Source organism: Bubalus bubalis, chromosome 11, assembly GCF_019923935.1.
Source record: "Bubalus bubalis isolate 160015118507 breed Murrah chromosome 11, NDDB_SH_1, whole genome shotgun sequence".
Classification (NCBI taxonomy): domain Eukaryota; kingdom Metazoa; phylum Chordata; class Mammalia; order Artiodactyla; family Bovidae; genus Bubalus; species Bubalus bubalis.
The window spans coordinates 75,349,109-75,362,800 of NC_059167.1; the positions used below are offsets into that span (position 1 = coordinate 75,349,109).

General features: G+C 39.0%; 1 protein-coding gene across 1 annotated transcript; it reads right to left on the reverse strand.

Moving 5' to 3' along the window:
- Positions 1-10,707: 10,707 nt before the first annotated feature.
- On the reverse strand, positions 10,708-11,655 carry LOC102396481 (olfactory receptor 4F3/4F16/4F29-like). Its single transcript, XM_006039657.3, has one exon. It carries the CDS (start codon positions 11,635-11,637, stop codon positions 10,708-10,710), a length of 930 nt encoding a protein of 309 aa, XP_006039719.3. The 5' UTR covers positions 11,638-11,655.
- Positions 11,656-13,692: the final 2,037 nt, after the last annotated feature.

The following is a 13,692-nucleotide window of genomic DNA, read 5'->3' on the forward strand; positions in this document are numbered from 1 at the left end:
CATGGTATTGGAGAAGACTCTTGAGGGTCCTTTGAACTGCAAGGAGATCAAACCAGTCAGTCCTAAAGGAAACCAGTCCTGAATATTCATTGGAAGGACTGATGCTAAAGCTGAAACTCCAATTCTTTGGCCACCTGATATGAAGAACTGACTCATTGGAAAAGACCTTGATACTGGGAAAGATTGAAGCCAAGAGGAGAAGGCGACGATTGAAGATGAGGTGGTTGGATGGCATCAGTGACTCGATGGACATGAGTTTGAACAAGCTCTGGGAATTGGTGATGGACAGAGAAGCCTGGCGTGCTGCAGTCCATGAGGTCAAAATGAGTTGGACACGACTGAGGGGCTGAAGTGACTGACTCATATACCATAAAATTTTATAGTGATTCATTAATTATTGAATAAGCAAGGCTACTGTGAAGCAATTGTATTGATTATTCTAGGTTACTTTGAGGCATTATATTCCTGCTTCTTCATTATCAGTATATAAATTGTTATGACTAAGTATCAGTCTCTCTTCACTTTAACTTTTCTTTTTTGATGTCTAGTGTTAGCAATATATGTAATATAAACAATATTTTGTATCCTACAAGATATATAGATGTAGGTATAGACAGATGATTTATCTTATAAACAGATGATGTAAAGTTACAGTGCTGTAAATATATTTCCTCTTCCTTATTACATTTGCACACTACTATACTAAATGGCAACCCACTCCAGTACTCTTGCCTGGAAAATCCCATGGATGGAGGAGCTTGGTAGGCTACAGTCCATGGGGTTGCAAAGAATTGGACATGACTGAGCAACTTCACTTTCACACTTAAAATAGATAACCAACAGGGACCTACTGTATACCACAGGGAACTCTACTCAATATGTTGTAACACCCTAGTTAGGAGAAGAATTTGAAAAAGAAACAGATACATGTATATGTATTATAAGTGAATCATTTTGTTGTACACCTGAAACTAACACATTGTTAATCAACTATGCTCTAATATAAAATAAAAAGTTAAAATATGTTCTTTCTCTAGCTGATTTGATTGTAAGTATAGAGTATGAATGTGTTTGTGCTCAGTTACGTCTTACTCTGCAACCGCATGGATCCCAACCAAGGGATCAAAACCACCTCTCCTTGATTGTGGGTATATTCTTCACCCTCTGAGCCTTGAGGGAAGCCCAAAGAAGAAGAGGGGGAGATACCAAAAATATTGGTTCTGTGAAAAATTGTCTAAAATTTTCAGTGATGTGAAAAATAGGATGTAAACAGATATCCTTCAACATAGGAGAATCAGACTGCAAATCTAGCAGTAATAGGTAATAGCAGATTATGTTCTTCAGTTCAGTTCAGTCGCTCAGTCGTGTCCAACTCTTTGCAACCCCATGAATCACAGCATGCCAGGCCTCCCTGTCCATCACCAACTCCCAGAGTTCACTCAGACTCATGTCCATCGAGTCAGTGATGCCATCCAGCCATCTCATCCTCTGTTGTCCCCTTCTCCTCCTGCCCCAATCCCTCCCAGCATCAGAGTCTTTTTCAATGAGACAACTCTTCGCATGAGGTGGCCAAAGTACTGGAGTTTCAGCTTTTGCATCATTCCCTCCAAAGAAATCCCAGGGCTGATCTCCTTCAGAATGGACTGGCTGGATCTCCTTGCAGTCCAAGGGACTCTCAAGAGTCTTCTCCAACACCACGGTTCAAAAGCATCAATTCTTCAGCACTCAGCTTTCTTCACAGTCCAACTCTCACATCCATACATGACCACTGGAAAAACCACAGCCTTGACTAGGCGAACCTTTGTTGGCAAAGTAATGTCTCTGCTTTTCAATATGCTGTCTTGGTTGGTCATAACTTTGTTCCAAGGAGCAAGCGACTTAATTTCATGGCTGCAGTCACCATCTGCAGTGATTTTGGAGCCCAGAAAAATAAAGTCTGACACTGTTTCCACTGTTTCCCCATCTATTTCCCATGAAGTGATGGGACCAGATGCCATGACTTATAACAAGTCAACAAAGATAGAATGGGTATAATTGGATGTTTAAAAAAACATTACAATATCCCTGATTATATAACTGGTGAAATGCACTAAAAGACTGAGAAGAGTTCTCAAGAGACTAAAAGATTAGAGACTAGATTATAAAAGTGAAGGGATAAGGAAAAGAAACTATGTTAAAATGAGTAATAAAAAAAAGGATTAAAAAAAGTATGTGTATAATGACAAGAAGAGAAAAGACAAGGCCCACTTTATGATATAGTTTAAGAAATATGACTTTCATGACTTTCTGGACCCACTCTTCAGAAATTTCATAATCATAAACAACATCTAATTCTGTATTTCAGGTACCGTTTAGGCACTCAGTCTCTTGGAAGATGTTCTCCATAAGCCTTATCAATTATACACATCAAGTTGTAAGGTTTATTTGCCCTTTGGGTCTCCAATACCTTCAACTACTTAAGAACTGGAATTTGTGGAAAATGGGTTTACAGGGGAAAGAACTATAACCATGAAGCCTGATAGGATAATGCTAAGAGTGATTTACTTACTGTGAAATAAGTACTGGAAAAAAAAGCTTAGAAGTCAAAATTAAAATTTCCCTAGATGTACTAAAAGGAAGAAAAGTATACATCAAATATCATAATACAGAAACTCACAGTTTTAAGTGTGAAAGTCTAGATGGAGACACCAGGATATGATGTCTAGTCACCTCTTGTTTAGTTATTAAGTTATGTCCAACTCTTTTGTGATGCCACAGACTGTAGAGTGCGAGGTTCCTCTTTCCATGAGATCTCACAGGTGAGAATACTGGATTGGGTTATTTCCTTCTTCAGGGAATCTTCCTGACCCAAAGATCAAACCTGTGTCTCCTGCATTGCAGGTGGATTCTTTACCATTGAGCCACCAGGGAAACGCCATGATGTCTAGTCACCTAGGAGTCAATATCTACAAACCACCTCCTGACTGATGATGTTCTAAAACCCCGTTCTCTTACAGATTGGTTTTTCTCAAAAGAGAAAGTTGTTAGATTGTTTTTCTCAAACACATTAATTGTAACTCTTTGTTAAAGTAATTAAGTATTCAGATATAAAAGAAAAGGCCCAATCCTTTGCCTTTTATTGTGATTAATTCCCTTTCTTGATCCATGTGGAATCAATTAGTCATCCAGAAATAGATTCCAAGACATTTAATCTTTATAGATAAGGGAAATATTGGCAGCTATGGTTCCAAATTATAGAATTATTAAGCTGAAAGGGGACTATGACATCTTTTAGTTTTGAAAATCTAGACTATCATTGTAAATTTCCTTCTCAACCTAAAAATATTGAGAGGGTATAACTTCCCTCAGCTGAAATGCCCTGCATTTTGTTTAAAAATTGTCATAAATTTGTCTCCACACCTAAGTAAATATCTGCTTCTCCTAAATTAAGAACAGTTCTTTTACTGGTTATAACAGTGTGCAATAAAATAATTTTCAATGTCTCTTTCAATTAACTTTTTATGTATATATACTCAGCAAACTAAGCTTTCAGTTTTCAAGACTCAAAAACTCAATCCCTTTTACATTTTGTCTTGGGATCTCTTTTCGTGTACTTCTATGTCCAAAAAAATCACATATGTCAACTCTCTCTAAACCTTCTGCATTCTACTTACAGTTTAAAGACAAAATTTAGAAAGCAAAATTTGAAAATTATAAAGCACTTAAGAGAGTAGTAGAGCCAACTGATATTTAAGTTTTTATTTTACTTGTATACTTTCCATATCATATTATAAGATGATATTTACACTGGAAATAATTTTTTCAGTTTCACATTTTTGGATGTCTCTTCTATTCAGGTAGTTCCTATTCAGACTTTTTTTTCATCTTGAAAATATTACAAGTACCTAATTAATTTTTTTCCCTTTTTCAGAGCATTGGTTTATAATTTATGTCTTTTGAAGAACTAATGGAGATTACAAGAACCCTTGTTTTCTTAGTTTCTTATGTCAGCAATTTTTCTTACCTGTTTATCAAACTACAGAGGATGAGAATCATTCATATAATCATCTTGGCAACAGAGCGCTAAACCCCAAACATTAAAAAATCATCTGACTTTTCCTCATATCTTTCATGTTACCCTAATGCAAAAGCTGTGTGACTCTAGTAAAAGGCCAAAGTCGGTTTACTTTCTGCAACATAGCAATACCCCTTTTACACTTATACTCCACTGCTTGTCCATTTGTTACTTCAGACACTAGCTACCCAGTTTTAGGCTAACACTCATGCATTTGAACATATGACTCACATCGTTAGCAGCCCATATCTGACATTAGAGTTACTTTCCTTATTGTTGTTTACCCTTATTATTTTCTTTTACCTGTACAAAGAAAAGAATATCTTCATAGAGTCTTAGATTTTCTGTGTTCTTTAATATAAAGTGCTACAAAATATTGCTGTTGTAGAAATAAAGCTAATTAATAGTTCCAGAGGACACTGATCAAGTGATACTGCCTAGAAGAGAGTTGCAAGGAGTTCATGGGTCTGGGGATTTTACCCCTGGGGACTTATTTGGTTTGACCAGAACAGAGACTCTAAAAAACTCATAATAAGACACTAGAGACAGAGAGGAAACAACATATGTTTATTAACATTGAAAAATGGAACGCAAGATCTGTAAACAAGATTTTGTTAATTTGACTTATAACTTTCAAATATTTCTTTCTTCTTTGAGAAAATCCTTTGGTTGCAGTGCACAACATGTGGGATCCTAGTTTCCAGACCAGGGATCAAACCCCTGCCTCTGCATTGGGAGCTTGGAGTCTTTAACCACTGGACCACCATGGAAATCCCTCAGATATTTCAATATATGGCTTACGTACTTTTATTTTCACTCTTGCCCATGTCCCCACAATTGCCATAGGCAATAACTCTTTCATTTACAGATTCAGTGATATGAGGAGCCCCAAATTGTCAGAGGCCAGTCTTAGCTGTATTCCCTTTGGAATATTCTTCCCAGGAGGCATCAGGACCTCTGAGCTTACTAATCCAAAGTTCACAAAAATGGGGAGTATAAATTCCCATGGTAAATGATTCAATCCTATTGCTAAAGTGACTTTCCCCCTTTTAGGTTCACATATGCTGGCTATAGGACAGAGGGCAATATGTAGTGGCCACTGGTTTAAGATATGTTCTTCACAGAATAGATAGCCTCCTAAACGTGCTAGGTGTTCACTTCCCAACTGATACAAAAGCAGAGCATTTACAAGGCCATTCCATCAAGCCACCAGTGAGCTGTTTCTTAGTTATGGAGCATGCATGTGTGTATGCATGCTATAGTAAATTCTTTTGGTCTGTTGTTATACTTCATTTTCTGTAAAAATGTGCCCAGAGCTGCTGATGTTTCATGGGACACCACAAGAACAGATAAAGGCAGAAAAGGCATTCTGTAAGCTTATAAATGATAGTTTCTGCAGATGAGCCATGGTTGGGAAAGAAAAATCAGTACCCTGAATAAATTTATATCACTATGAAGACAGGTCTGTAATCCTGGAAAATCTGGATGGTGAGTCTACTGGGAGCATGGTGAGGTATGGCACCATAAAGGGGTCTGAGGCTTTATATTTTAGAGAGGGCACAGAGAATGCCTATGCAAAAGACTTTTAGAGATTACTCACTATACAGGAACAAGATGATTTGCCTCTGTGATGTAAAACTTGCCTCCACATTCCCTCCCTAGACTGCATGTCAAGGAATTTATACTTTGGTCTTTCTTAGGTCTTAAGGAAACAAACCAACCTTTAGCCTTGTTTACAAATGAGTCATGGCACCCCACTCCAGTACTGTTGCCTGGAAAATCCTATGGATGGAGGAGCCTGGTAGGCTGCAGTCCATGGGGTCGCTAAGAGTCAGACACGACTGAGCGACTTCACTTTCACTTTCACTTTTCACTTTCATGCATTGGAGAAGGAAATGGCAACCCACTCCAGTGTTCTTGCCTGGAGAATCCCAGGGACGGGGGAGCCTGCTGGACTGCTGTCTATGGGGTGGCACAGAGTTTGACACGACTGAAGCGACTTAGCAGCAGTAGCAGCAGCAGCAACATCTATAGTAAGTAAGATTAGTAAGTATCATAGGATATCTTTTCTTCCAAGGAAAGTACGCAATTACAGATTATCCCTGTCTGAGGGAAGGGAAAGATGGGCTGTATGGGAAGACCCTGAGTTCATCTCCTTCTACAGGCACATTGAAAATATACCTACATAAAGAGCAACTGCTTCTGAAGAAGATCTGAGGATTGATTGACCATCTACTGCACAGAGTCAGTCTACATAAAAATGGAATACCCATGATGAGGTTAAAGGAGGAGAGTGAAAAAGGTGGCTTAAAACTTGACATTCAAAAAACTAAGACCATGCCATCCAGTCCCATCACATGATGGCAAGCAGAAGGGGAAAAAGTGGAAACAGTGGCAGATTTTATTTTCCTGGGCTCCAAAATCACTGTGGACAGTGACTGCAGCCACGAAATTAAAAGATGCTTGCTCCTTGGAAGGAAAGCTATGACAAAACTTAGACCGTGTATAGAAAGCAAAGATATCACTTTGCCAACAAAGGTCTGTATAGTCAAAGCTATGGTGTTTTCAGTAGTCAGGTATTGATGTGAGAGTTGGACCATAAAGACAGAGCACCAAAGAATAGATGCTTTCAAATTGTAAAGCTGGAGAAGACTCTTGAGAGTCCCTTGGACTGTAAAGAGATCAAACCAATAATCCTCAAGGAAATCAGCCCTGAATAATCATTGGAAACTCCAACACTTTGGCCACCTGAGGCAAAGAGCTGGCTTACTGGAAAAGACACTGCTGCTGGGAAAGACTGAAAGCAAAGGAGAACGGGGCAGCAGAGGATGAAATGGTTAGATAGCATCATTGACTCAATGGACATGATTTTGAGCAAAACTCCAGGAAATAGTGAAAAACAGGGAAGCCTGGCATCCTGCAGTCCACGGGGTTGCAAAAGTCAGACATGACTTAAGAGACTGACTTAGAGACCTCCCATAGGGAGGGATACGGCTGGCGTGCTCTCCTGAGACATGCTGAACAAACAATAGTTTCAAACACACCTAGGTATATGAGAAGACAACCTATTTAGTAACCGTAGGTCATCTATCAAACAAACAGGAAACTGCTGGAGCTCTCTCAGAGGTCAGAGGTGCTAAGGAGCTCCATTTTTGATGCCCCTCCCACTGTGGAGGATGTTCATGGTCTGTACTTCCTCAGTGCCCAGCTGTCCCTCTAAGATTGTCTTAGGTGCTGCACTCCCCAGGCACTGCCTCCAGTCTGGGTGCTCATGTTCCAGCCAGCTTGCCAAAGCCCCAAAGCACAAGTAGTCTACTCAAGAGGATGCTTCCCCACTTTTTCAAGACCAGGAGAGGTTGCTGTTTCACCTAATTCTTAAAAACAAGAACCACTGGTCAAACCAAATGAAAAGACAGATAAATATGTCCTAAACAAAAGAACAAAATGAAACACCAAATAAGCCCTAATGAAATGGAGATAAGTAATTTACCTGATAAAGAGTTCAAAAAAAAAAAAAATGACTATAAGGATGTTCATAATACCTGGGAAAAGAAAGGAGGAACTCAGTGAGAACTTAAAATCTTAGATAATGTAAGAAAGAACGAATCACAAATGAAGAATTCAATAACTAGATGGCATCAACAGAAGACTGGATGATATGGAAGAGAAGCAATCTGTAAGCTGTGTTAGTGGAAATCACCCAGTCAGAACAGAGAAAAAGAAGAAAGAATTTTTTGGAATGGAAAAGATTTTAGTAAAATTATGATGTCACAATTTAAAAGCTCTATGGAGTTGGAATCATGAAAAGTACAATTTCTATGCTGCAGAAAATGATAGCTAAAGCTAAAAAAAGCCAACAAATTCAGGGAGACATTTGAATACAAATACAAATACAAATATTTGTATTCTACAAAAACAAAAATTCAAATACAATATTTGAAAGCGAATAATACACATATTATAATAAAGGAATTAATATCATTAGTATAGATGTGGAACTGATAATCAATGTGCAAAAGCTAGTATTCCACTGATGAGGACAAGGTGGAATAACATCTCAACACAGGATATTAATTTCTATTTCATAAGAAAAAACATGTGACAACTTTTTGTCTGTCTTGAATCACTTTTGTCCTTCCACTGATGACAGTACCCCACCTCCCCCAATTGAGAAATGTTCCTCCTTAAATTCCTATAGTTCTCTGGAGGTTGTCAACCACACACTTTGGCCTTTGTGACTAAGGTGGGCATCCAGATGCAGTCCATGAAAGATCTGGCATAGAGCTAAAACAATACTAACTAGAATTCTTTCATTGTGTTTTAATATAGGTGTTAGGAAAACCTCTCCCTTTCCTACAGGGTTGATCTTCTGAAATGACTTAAAATTTGAGTTATTTGCAGCCTCTCTTCACTCCCTACAGGATGCTTAAAAAAGTCCATGTGCAACAGAAGAAAATAAGACCAATGTACAGAGAAAAAAATAGTCGATAGAGAAGGAGAGAAAGAAACAGAGCAAGGAGCAAGACAAATGGAGTGAATGAGAGATAAAAATCCAAAAGTGTGCAAGTAAATGACTCCCTGGAGTCTGTGAGGCTGGATCCACTATTAGACATCCCAGTAACCTGAGTCAATAAGTTCCTTTAAAAAATATTAAAAGAGTTTTTGCATTGTGGTAAAAATCTATGTATATAAACATACATCTCACCAGTTCTAAGTACAGCTCAGTAATGTTAAGTATATTCAAGTTGTTGTACAATAAATCTATAGATCTTTTCCTCTTGAACAATGGAAACTTTTCAATTCTTTGTTTTAGTTACTTTAAGCTTTTTTTGATGGATTCCTGACACATGTAATTCAAAGAGTTCAGATTAACAATGTGAAAAAGTACAAGTATAAAAGAAAGAAAGTTAAGATAATTTTTTAAAAAAGACTTCCCAGGTGGCTCAATGGTAAAAGAATCTGCCTGCCAATGCAGGAGATGCAGGAAATGCAGATTTGATCCTTGGGCTGGGAAGATCCCCTGGAGGAGGAAATGGCAACCAGGTCCAGTGTTCTTGCCTGGGAAATCCCGTGGGCAAAGGAGACTGGTGGGCTACAGTCCACGGGGGTCACAAAAGAGTAGGACATGGCTTAGTGACTAAACAACAAAATAAATGGATATACAGGTATTAGTTTTCCAAGGATCCTAAAATGGACTTAAAAATGAATACATGATATAAGGGCAATGGCAATAAAGAGAAAAGGCAAAGAATTATCAAGTAAGATAAGATATAAAGTAAATAACGACTGCTTGGAAGACCAAAGGAATATTGATAAACTATATAAGAATCTATAAAAATCAGAGTTATTTGCAGTACATCCTTGAGAATAAGCCTTAGTTCCTCTTTGTTGAAATGGGTATGAATTCTAAACCTGTTGATGCAAATCCTTCATTTCTTTATAAGAGAATATAGTCATATACAAAGCATTTTCCAAACTTAAATTTAGCTTGCAATTCATTAAAATGCAACAGGAATAGTCATGCCAGGAGAAGGAATGGGAAGCACCTGGCTAGTCACATGTGGAAATAAGAAAGTATCTGTAAGAACATAGGGATTAGATGACCTGGAACATAGTACAAAAACGAGTCAAAAGGTAAGCCTTGTGATGCCCAGCCAACACTGTCCAGATAGAAGTCCTGACCTAAGGATCTTATTTTTCCAGTGTGATGGTAGGCATATCCTAGTGTGGGGACATAGTCATTAAATATCAAAATCTGATATGATTAAGTGTTTGTATAATCCAGCTAACTCTTCTTGCTCTGATTCTCTGCTCATTATTGTTTATATCACTGTTTAACTTCCCAGAAAATTTCCTACAGTTGTGAGTTACATTTATGTGGAAGTTCAGGCCACTTAACTGATTTTTCTATGACAAATTAATAAATAGGCGTCTTGATGTATATATTTCCATGTAGTATTGCTTTACTAGGTGTCAATTGGCAATCCTTTATATAACCCACTCTGACACTGAAGAGACAATTTTGAAGTTTCGGTTCAGTTCAGTTGCTCAGTAGTGTCTGATTCTTTGACTCCATGGACTGCAGCACACCAGACTTCCCTGTCCATCACCAGCTCCCGAGCTTGCTCAAACTCATGTCCATTGAGTCTGTGATGCCATCCAACCATCTCATCCTCTGTCTAGAAGTCTGCTGCTGCTGCTGCTAAGTTGCTTCAGTCGTGTCCGACTCTGTGACCCCATAGATGGCAGCCCAGCAGGCTCCGTCATCCCTGGTATTCTCCAGGCAAGAACACTGGAGTGGGTTGCCATTTCCTTCTCCAAGGCATGAAAGTGAAAGTGAAGTTGCTCAGTCGTGTCTGACTCTCAGCAACCCCATGGACTGTCTAGAAGTCTAGACCACAGTAAATTCATCAGATAATGTCTCCTGAAAAACCAGCAATTGGCCTTCTCCAGAAGATACTTTTTACCACACCATATACTTCCTCCAACCATAGTCAGTGACATGGTTTCTCAGTTAACATTTTTAAAATTATCATATTATTTTAATCTGGGTGATCTAAACGTGAATATAGTACTTGGAAACTCCCAATATTAATAATAGAAGCATAATATCACTCCAACTCAGTAAAGAGACTTTATAATACTTTGGGCATTTAAGAACTCCTTCTGTAAATAATAAATTGACTGCATACTTTCTTCATTGCCACTTTCATTTCTTTGTTCCTCAATGTATAGATGACTGAATTTAAAAAAGGGGTGAGAACTGTATCAAAAACAACAAGGAATTTGTCCAGGTGTGACGTGGAGTGGGGCCAGATGTAAACAAAGATGCAAGGACCGAAGAACAAAATCACCACCATGACATGAGTTGACAAAGTGGAGAGGGCCTTAGATGAGCTATCTGAAGAGTGTTTCCGAACAGTGATGAGGATAAAAATGTAGGAGACAATCAATATGAAGAATGATCCCAGGGATATGAATCCACTGTTGGTTGTGACCATGGATTCTAGCCTGAAGGTGTCTGTGCAGGCAAGTTTGATGAACTGAGGAAAGTCACAGTAAAAGCTATCAATTATATTAGGGCCACAGATTGGCAATTTTACAACAAAACCCAGTTGAACCACAGAGTGAATAAAGCCAATTATCCATGCAGCCACAAGAAGCAGAAGACACATTTTTCTGCTCATAATAGTGAAATAGTGGAGAGGCTTACATATGGCAACATATCTGTCAAAGGCCATGGCGATAAGAAGCACCATCTCCACACCACCAATGATATGGATGAAGAAGATTTGTGCGATGCAGCCTCCAAAGGAGATGACTTTATGTTTTCTAAAAATGTCGTAAATCATCTTGGGAGAAATTACAGAAGAAACTCCCAGGTCAGTGATGGAGAGGTTGGCTAACAGAAAGTACATGGGGGAGTGTAAGTGAGGGTTCCTCATCACAGTGAGAACAATGAGGGAGTTTCCTAGCATGCTGGCCATGTAAAAGACGGAAGAGAACATGAAGAGGAGAAGTTGGATCTCCCAGGAGTTGGTGAGTCCCAGGAGCACAAACTCTGACACCATGGAGTGATTCATCCCATGAACTGATATATCAATTAGAATGTTGAAAAGGAAACTAAAGAAAAAGAAAAGGAAACTAAAATATTAATAATTTTTATATTATTAAATATAATAATCACTTATTCAAGGATATTCACACTCCAAAGACTATAAATCTCCTCAATTCCTTCTCAGGACCATATAATTACTAAACAGCATTTTTCCTGTGGTCATCTAAAGTAGTTGGGTCACTTCCATGTGCAATGTTCCTTTCACCACAGCCTCCAGGACTACTCATCTATAAATAAGAGAATAGAACAAACATGCTAAGATAGTAGATGTCTTTGGTCAGACTTGGAGGGGTAGGGACGGTGGTATAGTGCACCACAAAGAGAAAAAGAAGAGGTAGAGATGGCCTTTGGCAGAACACCCATATTCCATTTTTAAATTGTTCATAAAGCAATCCTTCAGCCATTCAAGTTGTGTCATTTCTTAACCTCACCTCATCTCTAGCACATAATATGTGTCTTGACTCCTTTTATGTCACTACCTACAACTACATTTGCCATTCACACAAATCACTTCAGATATGCAGATGATACCACCCTTAAGTCAGAAAGTGAAGAGGAACTAAAGAGTCTCTTGATGAAGGTGAAAGAGGAGAGTGAAAAAACTGGCTTAAAACCTAACATTCAAAAAATGAAGATTGTGGCACCTGGTCCCATCACTTTGTGGCAAAGAGATGGGGAAACAATGGAAACAGTGACATACTTTATTTTTTTGGGCTCCAAAATCATTGCAGATGGTAACTGCAGCCATGAAATCAAGACACTTGTTCCTTGGAAGGAAAGCTATGACCAACCTAAACAGCATATTAAAAAGCAGAGACATTACTTTGCTGACAAAGATCTGTGTAGTCAACTATGTTTTTTCCAGTAGTCATGTATGGATGTGAGAGTTGGACTATAAAGAAAGCTGAGTGCCAAAGACTTGATGCTTTTGAACTGTGGTGTTGGGTAAGACTTTTGAGAGGCCCTTGGACTGCAAGGAGATCCAAGCAGTCCATCCTAAAGGCAATCAGTCCTGAATATCCATTGGAAGGACTGATGTTGAAGCTGAAACTCCAATCCTTTGGCCATCTGATGCGAAGCAATGACTTATTTGAAAAGACTCTGATGCTGGGAAAGGTTGATGGCAGGAGGAGAAGGCAACGACAGAAGATGAGATGATTGAATGGCATCACCTACTCAATGGACTTGAGTTTGAGCAAGGTCTGGGAGTTGGTGATGGACAGGGAAGCCTGGCATGCTGCAGTCCATGGGGTCGCAAAGACTCAAACATGACTGAGTGACTGAACTAAATTGAAGATCATGGTATCTGGTCTCATCAGGTCAGTTCAGTCTCTTAGTCATGTCCAACTCTTTGCGACCCCATGAACCACACATGCCAGGCCTCCCTGTCTATCACCAATTCCCGGAGTTACCCAAACCCATGTCCACTGAGTTGGTGTTGCCATCCAACCATCTCATCCTCTGTCGTCCTCTTCTCCTCTTGCCCCCAATCCCTCCCAGCATCATGATCTTTTCCAGTGAGTCAGCTCTTCACATGAGGTGGCCAAAGTATTGGAGTTTCAGCTTCAATATCAGTCCTTCCAATGAACACCCAGGACTGATCTCCTTTAGGATGGACTGATTGGGTCTCCTTGCAGTCCAAGGGACTCTCAAGAATATTCTCCAACACCACATTTAAAAGCATCAATTCTTTGATGCTCAGCTTTCTTTATAGTCCAACTCTCACATCCATACATGACCACTGGAACAACCATAGCCTTGACTAGATGGACCTTTGTTAGCAAAGTGATGTCTCTGCTTTTCATTATGCTATCTAGTTTAGTCATAACTTTTCTTCCAAGGAGTAAGCATCTTTTAATTTCATGGGTGCAGTCATCATCTGCAGTGATTTGGAGCCAAAAAAAAAAAAAAAAAGGCTGACACTATTTCCGCTGTTTCCCCATCTATTTCCCATGAAGTGATGGGACCAGATGCCATGATCTTCGTTTTCTGAATGTTGAGCTTTAAGCCAAGATTTTCA

Bases quoted from the DNA above. Each gene is read 5' to 3' on its own strand.
- LOC102396481 (XM_006039657.3), bottom strand. From the start codon at position 11,637: ATGAATCACTCCATGGTGTCAGAGTTTGTGCTCCTGGGACTCACCAAC.